The sequence below is a fragment of the Gopherus evgoodei genome, chromosome 1 (assembly GCF_007399415.2).
Source record: "Gopherus evgoodei ecotype Sinaloan lineage chromosome 1, rGopEvg1_v1.p, whole genome shotgun sequence".
NCBI lineage: Eukaryota > Metazoa > Chordata > Testudines > Testudinidae > Gopherus > Gopherus evgoodei.
Window position 1 is genome coordinate 37,473,216 of NC_044322.1, and position 15,654 is coordinate 37,488,869.

Sequence of the window (15,654 nt, forward strand, 5' to 3'; positions counted from 1 at the left end):
CTGATTCCATACCTATTATACTATGTTCTATTATGGGCACACAGCATGACAATGTCTGTATGTCACTAATGCAGAGTATGATGTTTGTGATATATTTAATATCCAAGTTATTGATTTAGACTGCTTAGAGGGATATCTGATACATATAGTATTTCCAAAACACACTGAATTAAACAAGAGGTAGCTAGGGTTACCCTGTTTGGTTGGACTGCACAAAAGGAACACTTTCAGAAAGACTTAACTCTTTTTTTAATTAAAAAACAAAGCACTAAGAAGAGCTGAACAGACAAACTCATTCTAGTAGAGCTCTGTTTAAAGTATACATTTATATTTATTGATGCCATCAAAGAAAAAAAGCTAGAGGAACTACTTTACACATTAAGAATCATACCGTTGTCCTAGATTTTGGGTGGTATTAACTGAAACTCATCCACTGCAGAGTGATATGCCATAGCAGTGTCAAGAAGTTTAACTGCTTTTTATTTGTTATTTTTATTTTCTTTTTTTGTTCTGTACAAATATATGCATCAACTGACCCTTAAATGTACAGGAAAGAAATTCAATAAGGAATATATTCACACAGTAAGCAGATTTAATTACAAGGTACATGGATGGCTTTCATTAAAGTTTGCATCAGATGTATAGTTATAGACTATACATAACTAGCTAATGTATCATTAAATTTGTCAGCTAATTCCTTCCTCATAAAGCAAAATATTAACTGATTTAACGTTACTGATTACGTGCAATTAATCATTGACTTTATTGACATGTACAAACAATATGCTTTTTGTCTTATGTCAACACACAGATGAGACTCTCTAAACTGAGGATTTTTTTTAAACTTGGACACTTACAAACCATGTACACTCTCAGATTACTATGACATGATATTTCCCCAAAACAATGTATTCCAATAACAATTTGTTAAGAAAATAGAAGTACTTATTTTGTGTGTATATAGGATGTTAATTGCCTTATCTAAGATGTTTTGCACTGTATATTACATTAAATTCTGCAATGAGCAATAAATGTAGCAGTTAATATACTCTAAAAGGGTAACAACACATACAGATAAGAAATTACTAGTTTCTGTAACATACTGTATGTCAACTAAGAGCCTTCAGCATTGTGAATTGCTATAAAGAAGATTGACAACATGGGCCCACTGTACTTCCCAAGTCTCTCAAATTCTTCAGTAGAAAGAAGGTTTAAATGTATCACCATGTGAATGGTGTGAGGGCCCCAATTTTGGCATTCCACGAGGATTCACACATCTCATGCCAGTTCTGCTAAAACCAGATATACTACAAATCAAATTTTGTGAAAGGGGAAACCATCTGATTCCAAGCATTGCACTTCAGTGTCCACTAAATAAAACTTACTGTACTTCACATACCGGAAAGGAACAAATTCTGGAGACGAGCTGGACAGAAGACATTTCTGGAGAAGGGACAAGGCGATGGAATGAAGCTTACTTTAAAGGGCTACCATCTCATGACAGTTATGGTGATTTTAAGTATCTTCACCTTGTTTTGTTTTACTAATGAGGCCTAGTACTACTGATCTGGCCCAGTGATCAGATTTCTGTACAAATCGAACCCAGTTTGTAGGCACATTTGAGGCCTGCCTAAAAGCTCTCTCCAGTAGCGTGCCTGATATAGATTAAAAATATTCAAACTAAGATTCAGAAGCCTATTTAAATATTATTCATTTTACATTTGTACGTTAAGTTTAAGCATATTTTAAATGTCATTTTAATTGTATTTTGAGACGTCTAGACCATTCTGATGAAAAGATGCCTTTTTGTCATGATTATGTTTTCAGTTGAATTGTTTCTAGAAAAATTTTGAATTATTTCTTTTAACAAGGCCAGATAAACCATTTAATTTTAAATTAATGCCAATTGCATTACAACAGTTATGGCACACAAAAATAGTTTAATAATTATTGATAAAACAACCCCAAAAGCAATGAGTGATAATTTTTTTCTTTTTTACTATAGTGGGCTAATATGCTAAAAGATTCTTGTGCTTGCTCAGATTAGCTTCTACATTTTCTTCCTGGTTTTATTTTAGTAGCAGATTCCTACAGGCAATTCCACACATCGCTACCAATCCTTATGCAATTTTATCCAGGATTCTATATTTATCAACAGGCACATCTTAACTGTAATTTTTTTTCTCAACTGGAATCAGGCTTTAAAACAGATAAGAAACCCATAAAACAAAATGCTTTCCTATACTAAATATTACCATGTAATCCCAAATTTTTATTTAAAATTACAGATTAAGTGCTGGATCCTGCAAAGATTTAAGTATATGACTAACTCTGTGCTCATGAGTAGTTCCATCAAACACAACGGGACTGCTCACAGGCACAGAGTTATTTACGTGCATGTGTGTTTGCAGGATCAGAGGGCTAAGATACCTTATACTCTCACAAAGTTATTCTTCTCTGCTTCTGGTTCCATAAAACCAATTTTCCATAATAAAAAGGAATTAAGAAATGTGCTGTGGGAAAAATTCTGGCTTGGAAGCTGCATGAGCAGATCTGAGACCACAAGCTGGCCCAAGACGTGATGGAATAATCAGTATCCCATAGAAGATTTCCCCCCTCCTTTAAAAAAAAAAAAACAAAAACACAACCTTACACTGATTTAAATAAAAATTGTTTTACAAATATTTATGCTCAATAACCAACCAGTTTCAGATTTTTTCTTGGTAGTTTCTTAAACAAAGGCACTGAGAGCATTCAAAATACAGTTCTCACTAGAGCTCAGCGAAGCTGCTTTCAGCTACCTGAAAGCATGAATCTAGACTGTTCTCAGTGGTAGCAGATAACAGAACAAAGAGTAATGGTCTCAAGTTGCAGTGGGGGAGGTTTAGGTTGGATATTAGGAAAAACTTTTTCACTAGGAGAGTGGTGAAGCACTGGAATAGGTTACCTAGAGAAGGTGGTGGAATCTCCTGCCTTAAGGCTTGGCTACACTGGAGAGTTGCTGTGCTGGTGGTGGGTTTACAGCACTGCAACTTAGTAACTGTCCACACCTGCAGGCACATCCAGCACTGCAACTCCCTGGCTGCAGCGCTGGCTGTACACCTGGTCTGCTTGGGGTGTAACAATTGCAGCGCTGGTGATGCAGCGCTGCTCATCAAGTGTGGCCACCAAAAGCGCTGTTATTGGCCTCCAGGGTATTAGGTGGTATCCCAGAATTCCTGTCCACAACAACCCAGAAGAATGGCTGAACTTGGAGCTCCCCGGAGCTACTTATCTAAAAAACAAACACAGTTGCTCTTTGCTCCAGCGAGCGAGCAGAGGCAGGGGAACTGCTTTGGAACGTTCACAGCTGTTTGCTTGAGGAGAGAGGGGAGTCCTGTTGAGCAGCTGCTTATGTGGTCTGAAGGCTATTTAGGAGTGCATAATTTGCATTTAGTGAATAAGAGAGGGGTGGGGAAAGGGGTCAAAACTTTTAAAATGATTGAAGGTAGGTGCTGTGTATCTTCCAGTCCTTAGAACTTGCAAGGCAGGGAGCTGAGAACAGTGTCAGCTCCAAAAATCCACTCTCTGTCTCCCCCACGCTCCCTGTCACACTCCACTCCACCCCACCCCCGTTTTGAAAAGCACGTTGCAACCACTTGAACGCTGGGATAGCTGCCCACAATGCACCACTCCCAACAGCGCTGCAAATGCTGCAAATGTGGCCACACTGCAGCGCTTTCCCTACACAGCTGCACGAAGACAGCTGTAACTCCCAGCCCTGTACAACTGTAAGTGTAGCCATACCCTTAGAGGTTTTTAAGGTCAGGCTTGACAAAGCCCTGGCTGGGATGATTTAGTTGGGGATGGGTCCTGCTTTGAGCAGGGTGTTGAACTAGATAACCTCCTGAGGTTCCTTCCAACCCTGATATTCTATGATTTGCTGGAAAGTGTAGTTTTGGTTGACCCAAAACTCTTAATAAATTTAACTAGACTTCTTTCAGCTAGGAGAAAGACATTCTGGGGTACAATCCAGACAAGTGTGGGCCTGTGTCACCCCAGCCCTGCCAATTTGGGTGCCTCATAATGATTTCCTTTTGTAGCTCCCGCATGGTCACTTACAAACAACAAGCCACTTACAAACAGCCCTGAGTGTCTGTGGATAGCTGCACCCTATCAGCCACAGATATGTCATACTTTGGTTTCCACCAGTCTTGGTTACCACTTGCAGGGTGACCCCAACACACTCCCAGTCCGAAATTTTCCCCCAAAATGTGTGTTCTGCATTGTCCAGCCCTCTCCTGGACTGTCCAGATATATTATGTCCATTGCAACTCTAAGGGAATCAATATGAAATAGTTTGCTACCCTAAATGGAGTTATCCAAACTGAATTAGTTTTGATAAAAGAATAAAACAAGTTTATTTAACTATATGGAGATTATTTAACTATATGGAGGGGGCAGGGATAGCTCAGTGGTTTGAGCATTAGCCTGCTAAACCCAGGGTCGCGAGTTCAATCCTTAAGGCAGCCATTTAGGGATCTAGGGCAAAAATCTGTCTGGGGATGGGTCCTGCTTTGAGCAGGGGGTTGGACTAGATGACCTCCTGAGGTCCCTTCCAACCCTGATATTCTATGATTGGTTTTAAGTGAGCACAAGTATAAGGCATTAAAATAAATGGTTACAAGAGAAATAAAGATATTATGTTTCCTAAAATTTAAACTAGACTTGTATCAGAGGGTAGCCGTGTTAGTCTGGATCTGTAAAAGCAGCAAAGAATCCTGTGGCACCTTATAGACTAACAGACGTTTTGGAGCATGAGCTTTCGTGGGTGAATACCCACTTCCTCAGATGCATGTAATGGAAATATCCAGGGGCAGGTATATATATGTGTGCTAGCAAGCAAGCTAGAGATAACGAGGTCAGTTCAATCAGGGAGGATGAGGCCCTGTTCTAGCAGTTGAGGTGTGAAAACCAAGAGAGGAGACTTAAACTAGACTTGTTTCAAGATGAAGTTCCTTACTATATGTTCCCAGTGACACTGATGACCAAATTCTCAAATTAGGATCTGCTCCCTAAAGGGGTGGGTGTGGGTGTGGGTGTGTAAGAGAGAGAAAGAGAGAGATGGATAGCGACAGACACCTTGAGGTGTTTTTGCCCCTTACTTTGAAATGCATCTTCCTGAGATTTACCCATAGATAAAACTAATTCCTGCTGTGAGGACAGAGACAAGACATCTGATGGTGAAAAGTTTCATGCTGTTGTTTGCTAAGATACAGGTCTGTTTGTTCCTGCCCCCATTCCATGCCAAAGAATGGCCACTTAACAAGTAATTGCCCATGAACTTTGATGACACCTGACCAGAGGCATCAGCTTGTCCTTTGTCTTTGAAAAACAGATTTACCCACTTCCCAGACTTGTCTGGTAAACACAGCCCACTCATTATTTCAGCTTATGTTATAACTTTACATATAAGGTTGCTACATACATCTCACCATGTTATTATTAACCAGCAAGTTATTAGTTTTCAAATGATATCTTACAAGCTATATTTTGTACAAAGATTATTACAATGGTGTGTAAGGTATGAATACAGTGGTGCATTCAGAAAACTGTGTTATGGATATTTTATCATTTTTAGCCAATGGTTAGGGCACATGCCTGGGATGTGGAAGACCCAGGTTTGAATCCACATTCTGCTGCAGGGACTTGAACTCATATTCCCTCCCCTCCCAGGTGAGCATTCTACACAGCAGGCTATACGGTATTCTGGGGTGGCCAGCTCTCAATCTCTCCTGTTGAAGCAGTTCCATTTTGTATACCTACTTAAATCTTCATTGGAGCAAGGACTCGAATTCAGGTTACTCACCTCTTTTAGATGAGGCGAGAGAGAGAAACTAAGCATCAAGCTCTATAGTCTGCTGGTTTAGGCTCTCACCTGGGAGGCGGGAGATGTGGATTCAAATCTGTCTGTGTCAGATTCAGTGTATAGAGTCATTTTTTCTCCCTCTGTTTGCATAAATATTTAAATATTCATTGGGCCAAAATAGAACAGTTTCAACAGAAGAGACTGAGAGCAGAATAGCCCAGTGGTTCTCAGCTAGGGGTATGTGTACCCCCAGGAGTATTCAGAGATCTTCCAGGGGGTTCATCAACTCATCTAGACATTTGCCTAGTTTTACAACATGGTACATAAAAAGCACTAGCAAAGTCAGTACAAACTAAAATTTCATACAGACAGACAATGAGTTGCTTATACTGCTCTATATACTACACACTGAAATGTAGGTACAATATTTATATTCCAGTTGATTTATTTTATAATTGTATGATAAAAACGATAAAGTAAGCAAATTTTCAGTGGCTGTGACACTTTTTGTATTTTTATGTCTGATTCTGTAAGCAAGCAGTTTTTAAGTGAGGTGAAACTTGGGGGTACGCAAGACAAATCAGACTCCTGAAAGGGGTACAGTAGTCTGGAAAGGTGTCAAGCTACTGGAATAGCCTACAGTGTGGTGGCTAGGGTGTTCACCTGGCAGCTCTTCTTCTAGACAAACTAGAGAAATACAACCTATATGGAACAACTATAGGGTGGGTGAATAACTGGTTGGAAAACCGTTCCCAGAGAGTAATCATAGTTATCAGTGGTGCACAGTCAAGATGGAGGAGCATATTGAGTGTGGCACCGCAGGGATCGATTCTGGTTTTGGTTCTGTTCAATATCTTTGGAAATGATTTTGACAATGGTGGAGAGTACATTTATAGAGTTTGCGGACAATACCACGCTGGGAGGTGTTGCAAGTGATTTGAGGATTTCAATAATTCAGACACAGGTTAGGTGTTTGTTACAGGAGTGTGTGGGTGAGATTCCGTGGCCTGCGTTGTGCAGGAGGTCAGACTAGATGATCCTAATGGTCTCTTCTGACCTTAAAGTCTATGAGTCTATGAGGAAGGAGAACTGAGTTCGCATCCCTGCTCCAATGAGTACTTAAAATGGAAAACCTTCAAAAGGAGAGATTGAGAGCAACCCACCCCAAAATAGTTTATAAATTGGTGACCAGAATGCCCATCTGGGAGGTCTGAATTCAAGTTCCTGCTCTACAGTGATGATTTAAACTCCCATCATTACAGACAAGAGTCCTAATCACTGGGCTAAAAGTTATAAAATACAGTTTCTGGAGCTGGCCCTTTCAAAACGACTGAAATGAAACATTTCGTGTAACCTGAGATGGAATTTTCCAGTTTGCTGACAAATTCTGAATATTTTCAGAACTGAACCTAATATTGACCCTGATTTTTTGGTGGGCTGTTTGAACCGAAAAATCAGTTATTCACCCAGCTCTCATACAGATACTGCAGAGACCAAGCAAGGTGAAATTTTTTTTAAAAAGGACCGTCCCAGTAGGCTTTACTCAGGCAAAACCCACATTGGTTTAAATGGGAATTTCACTTGAATGAGGACCATGCATTTGGGTCCTAAATGTGAAATACTGGCACAAATTAATTCAATCTATAAAATGATTTTAGGAGTTATATCAGATTCAGAGGAAATGTTGTACTAAAAAAACCCACTAATAATGTTTGCATAGCAAGGTACATCAGTAGTGTGTGCCACATACATAATGCTTAAGATTCTGTGCTGTGCCTCTCAGAGGCATAGTATAGAACCCGCAGCTCAGGGCAAAAGGGTTGCTTAGGAGGCCTTAAGCCACCTTTGCATCTTCCTGATCCTGGACACTCTCGGGCTCTTCGCATAACGTAGGCAGGCTTCCAGGGATGTCTAAGTTATGACAGCCTTCCTGTGGCTATCGCAGGACTTGTCTTCATTACCGGGGTAAGTCGACCTAAGTTACACTACTAGTGTAGCTACAGTTGATGCAGCTTAGGTCGACTTATCCTGGTGTCTTTACTGCGCTGTGTTGACGGGAGATGCTCTCCAGTTGACTTCCCTTACTCTTCTTGGAGAGCTGAAGTACCAGAGTCAACCGGAGAGTGCTCTGCCATCGATTTAGTGGGTCTTCACTAGACCTGTGAAATCGACCCCATTTGCATCAATTGCAGCAGTGTCGATCTCCCAGTAGTGAAGGTGAGCCCCTGTGGGAATCTCTGCAGCCGCAAGGGATCCTCAGAAGGCAGCTTTTTGACAATATTCTGCAGTGCCTGCACCAACAGAATCCTCCCGTGGCCAGAAATGGGGCTTCCAGGGTCTCTTTACACTACTCCAGACCTTTCAGACAGCATAAAGGGTCTGGAATGAGGGTGAGGCTCTCACCCAGTGCATTTTCAACTAAAACATGAAGCACAATGTGAGTCTGTAGGCCACAAGAAAGCAGAATATTTTTAAATATCTTTTCTCTAAGAAATGTAAAAATAAGCTACCAATTTGTTTTGTTTTAGGGTTGGGAAGATGTACATTTTATTCATATGAACTAAAAAAAGAGGATTTCAAAAGTATAAGACAATGGCACTGGATAGACTGCTTGATTGTTAGGAGATCAGTATAGTTTAGTATTAAATTCTTCATTATGGTCTCTAATTACCATGTGCACTTAGTGTAAGCTCTTCAGGGCAGGAACCTTGTCTTCTCTTATCTGAAAAGAATGCAGCACACTGCTAGTGTTGAACAAATAACAATAAAAAGTCACAAGGCAAACAGCAACAATTGCAATGCAATGCTATAACAGATAGTATAAAGACAAGACAAAAAAGTTGCATCCAGTCAAAAGCTTTATGTTCTGCTTTACCTCAGTTAAGCAGAATCAAATATTTAGAAGTCAACTAGTGGGATTTTAAAATTACAGAACTGATTAATGTTAAGACAGACACTTCAGCCTAAGAGTTTCAGCGACAGTAAGAATTTAATGGTATGTTAATACAGTAGACGGCAAATGTCTGAAAATATAAAAAATAATAGATGCTGCATAGACAAGTCTCTTATCAAGCTTCTCAACCATACATTATTTCACTCTGATTTGAATTACAGTACTACAGAAAAACAAATATAAGCCATCACTATGGCTTAGTCTATACTTAAAGTTTTGTTAGAATAGTTGTGTTGATTAGGAGCACAAAAAAAAAACACACTTCTAATGAACACAGCTATACTGGCAAACGTCTAGTATAGATGCAGTTATACCAGCAAAAATAAGCTTAACAGAAAAAGCAGTCTTTTGGGCATACAAGGTGTCTCAACACTAGGAATGTTTCCCAGTATATCTATATCGACAAACACTTTCTAGTGTAGAGAAGGCCTATATCTGGCATTAGCCAATAGTGTAAACGGACAATGTTAAGAGCTATGTGGAGTCATTGCATAGATAAAGGTTTATATCATCACTGAAGAATTATCTATCACAGTACTTCCATGATACATTTCTAAAAAGAACAGGCAAAAAAAAAGGGGGGGGAGGGGAATTAATAAAGATAATTTCTTACATTCTTCACTGCTTATCTAGAGCTTTAATGACCAGAAAAAAATACATCCACAGTAATCTTACATTAAGGCAACGTCTACACTAGAAACATCAACCAACAACCTATGTAACGTAGAATTATAACCCCCACAGTAATTACTGCTGTGGTTCATGTCCACACTACCTTCCTTCTCTTGGTTGTACACATCCTGGCAGCCCCCAAGGCTTTTGACTCCTAGCCACTGGGAGCCCAACATCCCCTGGGCTCTCATCTCCCTGCCACCAGGAACCTGGCTGCCCCCAAGCTCTCAGGTGGGCAGCCACTGGGCTCCCCACCTCCCGGCTGGGCTGCACCCCCTGGCTTCCTGCTCACAGCCAGGCTGTGCCTTGGGCTCCCCACTCCCCGCAGGGAGCCCAACAGCTGCACCAAGGCTCCTGGCTCCCTGCCCAGACTCCAGGTGCTCCCCACAAGGAGCCCAGATGTGGCAGGGAGCCAAGAGCCCAGGGGGTGGTGGGGTTGGGAAGCCAGGATCCCAGCGGGACAAGTGCAGTCCAGCTGTGAGAGGGGAGCCTGGCTCTAGCTGGAGTTCCCCACCCATCCCAGTGACAGCTTAGCTTTCTTGTCAATTTCACAGCTTCAGCATGGAGCTGCGAAATTGAATGACAGGCAACAGCTGATGTAAATAACACAGTGTCTACACAGACACTGCATCATCCTAACTACACCAACATTAGCCCTATGCCTCTAGTGGAGGTGGATTTATTATGTTGGTATAACAGGGCACTTACATTGGCGGGAACAAGGCTGCCTTACGGTAACCTAACTGTGTAGTGTAGACCAAGCCTAAATCTGATCATGAACTTTTGCCTCTAGTCTACAATGAGAGTGTGACAGAACAAAGAAAATTACACTGTATGAACAAATATCAGACTACCATATCCTAAAGTAGAAAAAATTAAGATACAAAAGATATACCAGAAAAAAGCCTCCATGACTACACAGACCACACTGTAAGAAGAAATAAAAATGGATGAACACACAATAAAGGAAAGTAAGTCGCTAGAAAATGAAACAGGTTAACTATGCTTCTTACAGAAAGAAAAAATTGATGCATTCATTTATCCTCAGCCTGCACAGACTTACAGGCATGTTCAACTTTATGCACTATGAGTAGTAGCCCCATTAAAATCAATGGGACGTCAATCATTAGTAAATGTAAGCACATATATACATTTTAACAGCATTAGGGCCATTGCATAAGTCACTTAACAAGTAAGTTCAGTTAAGACTTCAGAAGATGATCAGTGCCAGAGATTCATTATTTATTGAACTGAATATAAAGTAAGAACAGGTCTGAGGGAATGGGGAAAGAGAAAGGAAAATATAGTAGGTGTAATACACTCTTTTTAAAAAGCACAAAATGATTTTTTTCAGAACTAGCTTTGATACACATATTGTTTGTCCTAAAGTCATCATTTGCCAATGGTTAAAAACAGTTGTATATGCGCACATCTTATCATTACTGCTCTGGAGCAAGTAATATCTGAAAAATTTAGGCCCTGATCCTCCGAAGACACGAATGATTGGCCAAACCTGGGGATGCGACAGGTAAACAAAACAGGCCCGGCCCACCAGGGTGCTTACCCTAGCAGGCCACGTGCCAAAGGTTGCCAATCCCTGCTTTAGACCATTTATAACTTGGTGGTGGACACAGAGTTACAAAACATTTCAAAATTTCTAGTTTACATTTTAATAATGTACTTTTGTATCACCATAAGGTAGTAGCAGAAATTCAAATTTAATGTTTATGAATATTTGTATCAAACTATTAATATTTTCTTTTACAGAACTACTTGTCTCTCTGTATCATCTCCCATCATACTACACAATGAAAAAATACTTAGGACATGCATAATCAAAGAGCTACAATGTGAGACAAATAAAAGGTGGGTTGGTAGCCTGTATGTTCAACAGGACAATGAAACAATGAAGTCATCACTTATCTGTGTCAAAGAAAAACAAAAATCTCAAACATAACACATATTCCTCACGAAACAATTCCCCACACTACTAACATATCTGCATAAGCAACTTAATAGTCTTACAACGCAATTTGTTTATTAATATTTTAGATTTATATTTACTAGAGCTCTACCAGTAGCATACAATACCAACTGTTCAACAGGGAGCATGCCATGCTGGCTCTACTGTTCCATCCCCCACCTCCTTTCCAGTTTAGGACTTCACAATCCCATTTTTATTTTATTCTCTTATTTTTATTTTCATTTTCTGTTCTTTGCCTCAGTATCACAGTTTATACGGTCAGCACTTGAGAAATTTCAGGGCAAGAGTCACTAGAAACTAGATGCAGAACCTTTGTCTCTAAGTGGCATGGAATTTCAGCTAATTTTATTGCTGAAAATGGAAAACAAAACTAAATTAATTGGATCTACTACTGTTCAGTGATTCCACTTTTCTGCAACAGAAATGGTTTCTAGAAATGCCAGGTTCCACCTAGAGGGTCAAAGAGTTCTACCACCTAGCTAGCCAAATAATATATGGGAGCTATGTCATGGTATACCACCATCAGAACCATGTTAATTTAACACAGCCTCAGATGCTTTTCCTTCGTGGTTAATTCTTTAAAAAATATTGGGGTTCACAAGTGTCATATGGCAAGACTATTTCCAATTCATTCATGTGATTATTTTGGCACCCGATTAAGGTTACACAAAATCATTGTAGTTATACATAAATACCGATCTCTGCAAATTTCCCTTGACAAGATTTTTTGTAATGCTTAAAACTGTAATCTGATATTTTCATATTTTAAATGTAGCAATCAACTTTTGTGAAATAAGAGACTACACTTTATGAACAAAAATACTGTGTTTTTCAATCTGTTGGTTCTTCAGAGCAAATGAAAACTATTCCCAGAAGCATGTAATGGGCCTGAATGCTGGATGACCCGCAGTATTATTGCTATGACAGGGTCCTATATACAGCAAGTCAAGTTGTTATTAAATGAGGATTTTCAAGGACTAATGACAGGATTAAGATTTAACTCAGCATAAAAATACCACAATTTTAAAAACTGCTCTTCTGATCTTAGAAAAGTGTCATTTCTCCATAATAAGGACTGCTACACCTGCAAAATCCTAGCCTCTCTATTTTGGGACTCAAGAATAAATCAAGGATTAGAAGTTTTATGCAATTGCCTGTCCTACACTCTTCAATGTGTTCGGTATTTGTTAGAAGGCAAGGTAAGTACAAATTTTTGCTCACGGAATTATTCCCAAATCAGAATTCTTGTATATTTCCCAATACCCCTGATCCACTCACGAGAACTAACCAGATGGACAGCAATACAAGCATGTCCATGTATCCAACAAGACACACATTAATTTTATCTCCTAAAGAAAACAGAGAAAGACTTCACTCCCAAACTGAAAATACAAAGTTAGTATGGATAATAATGTTTTCAAGTTTTCAAAAGAGGGGTTTTTTTTAATCTATTAACATAAGAACAACCATACTGGGTCAGACCAATGGTCCACCGAGCCCAGTATCCAGTCTTAACACAGGGCTGAAGGATTCAGAGGGAATGACCAGAACAGGGCAATTATCAAATGAATCCATCCCCAGTCACCCACTCCCACCTTCTGGCAGTCATCGGTTTAGGGACATCCAGAACATAAGGTTGCATTCCTCACCATCTTGGCTAATAGCCATTGATGGACCTAACCTTCATGAACTTATCTAATTATTTTCTGAACCCAGTTATACTTTTGGCTTTCATAACATCCCCTGACAATGAGTTCTACAGGTTGACTGAGTGTTGTCTGAAGTGGTATTTCATTTTGTTTGTTTAAATCCTATTAATTTCATTGGGTGACCCCTGGTTTGTGTGTTATGTGAAAGAATAAGTAATATCTTTATTCACTTTCTCCACACCTTTCATTATTTTACAGGCCTCTATCATATCTCCCACCCCTTGTCATCTCCTTTCTAAAATGAACAGTCCCCATCTTTTTAATTTTAATCTCTCCTCACATGGAGGCTGTTCCATATCTCTGATCATTGTTGTTACCCTTCTCTGTACTTTTTCCAACTCTAATTATCTTTTTGGAGATGGGAACAACCAAAACTGCCTGCAGTGTTCAAGTTGTGGATGTACCATTGATTTATATAGTGACACTATATTTTATCGTCTCTCCCCTAATGATTCCTAACTTTCTGTTAGCTTTGACTGCCGCTGTACACTGAGTAGATGTTTTCAGAGAATTATCCACCATGACGTGAGTGATAACTAATGTGGACCACATCATTTTGTATGTATAGTTGGGATTATGTTTTCCAATGTGCATTACTTTGCACTTATCAACCCAGTTTTGTGAGATCCATTTGTAACTCTTTGCAGTCAGCTTTGGACTTAACTATCTTGAGTAATTTTGTATCATCTGCAAACTTGGCCATCTCACTGTATGCCTGACAGTAACCCTTTATCTCCATACTGATGCTTAATAGGCAAGTACATTCTAATATTCATAACACAAGTAATACATAGACCCGCCCGGAAAATATTTGTACTGGGTGGTGAGCCATGCAATTCAGACAGAACACAAGGCACAAATACATTCTGTTTGTGAAATACTCATCCATGCCAGCTGAAGTGACAACATTAGATTGTGAAGCAGATGACAAATTTTGTAAATGAACAATTACAGGCAAAGCTGACTAACTGAATGCTTACTTGTGTTAACTGCAACTAAGTTTTCTACATTATTGTGTGATTATGGATTACAGTGAATGGGGAAAGGCACTCAGCACTAAGAGGGAAATCCTCATTAATCTAAATAAGGCCAGGATTGTTTTAAGTGAAATACTGTTGATCTTGGTTGCTGCCTGATATCAAGGAGACCAGACACATGCATTACCTCACCTGCTTGACCTCAGATGAACTAAGCAATGGAGACTCTTCCAGGAGGGCTCTAGCTACAGTTTTGAGACAGATAAAGTATGATCGTTACAGTTTGCTATCAGATGATTTCATACTACACCTACCTAAGCAGAGATGTCACCAGCTTCCACTCTCACTTATTCTTCTTTGGGTCAGATACAGTGTAATTATTGTCTATGCACCTTTCTTTACCTGCCAGACTTTCCTGACATAAGCTGTGTACTGCGCTGGGTCACATAGTGTCACTCTGCAAGCCCTGTGGTCAGCGGGCTTTGTTGGGTACTGACAAGAAGAGAAGTATCAGCCCCAGTTTAGCTTAGGCTACCGAGTTGGGGCGGGGGGCTATAGCAGTAATGGCCCTGCACTGGGCTACCAGGTGTGTGTGTTGGGGATGGGGTGTTATAGCAGGTAACAACCCCAGCGAATGGTGCATGTGTGTGTGGGAATGGGGGTTAGAGCGGGTAACAGCCCCTGCTCAGGGCGCGCGCGGTGGACACGGCAGTTATAGCGGGTAACAGCCCTGCCCCTGAGAAGCTGGTCACTTACCTGAGCCAGCACCGTCAGAAACCCACCGGGCGCTGCCCGTCCGCACCAGCCGCTGTAACCCGCTGCCAACGAGCCTCCTGCAAGTAAGGTGGCAGCTGCAGCCCACAGACCCGGACACCGCTGCTGGCTCCCGGGAGCCCGCAGCCCGGAGACGCTGCCCCTCAGGGAACGCCGGGCACCCGCAGCCAGTGCAACTCTCCAAGCCGCCATCTTCCCGGAAGCCGCTTCAGAACCAACGCAGAACTTAAACCGAGCCCTCTGCCGAGCCAGCCAGAGCCGAGCTAGGGAGCATGCGCAATGGAGAAGTGAAGCCTCTGCCCTTACTTTGCCCTCAGTTCCACTAACCAAGTGCGCGGAAGGACGCGCGGGGGTGGTGCAGGAATTCTTTCAGCATCAGTGCTAGGCTTGTGTGTGACTCCCCTCTCGGCCCTCCAGCCCGGTGTCTGTGCCTGCCCCACAGAGCCCACTCCTGCCCTGGCGCTTGGAGTGTCCATCAAGTCACCCGCCACCACACAATGAAACAGAATAGTGCCAGGGAGCAACAAATAGGCAAAGGTTAACAGGATAATAAATAAAGAGCCAGGGCTCTTCACTCAGACCCCACTGCTGGCCCCTGGGCGCTTGCAGCCCAGAGACTCTGCCCCTGAGGGAATGCTGGGCACTCGCAGCCAGGGCCATTTTCCAGCCCACCATCTTCCCAGAAGCAGCTACAGAGGCTGGGGCAATGCAGAAGTCAAACAGAGCCCTCCACTACT

General features: G+C 41.1%; 1 protein-coding gene across 2 annotated transcripts in view; it reads right to left on the reverse strand.

Moving 5' to 3' along the window:
- Positions 1–15,127, reverse strand: part of MICU2 (mitochondrial calcium uptake 2) — a 265,922-nt gene extending 250,795 nt beyond the window's left edge. For both annotated transcript variants that reach the window (XM_030561957.1, XM_030561949.1), the window contains exon 1: positions 14,900–15,127. In XM_030561957.1, coding sequence (XP_030417817.1) covers positions 14,900–15,109 — 210 coding nt within the window. In that variant the 5' untranslated portion in view covers positions 15,110–15,127. The remainder of the gene's footprint in view (positions 1–14,899) is intronic.
- Between the last annotated feature and the right edge of the window lie 527 nt (positions 15,128–15,654).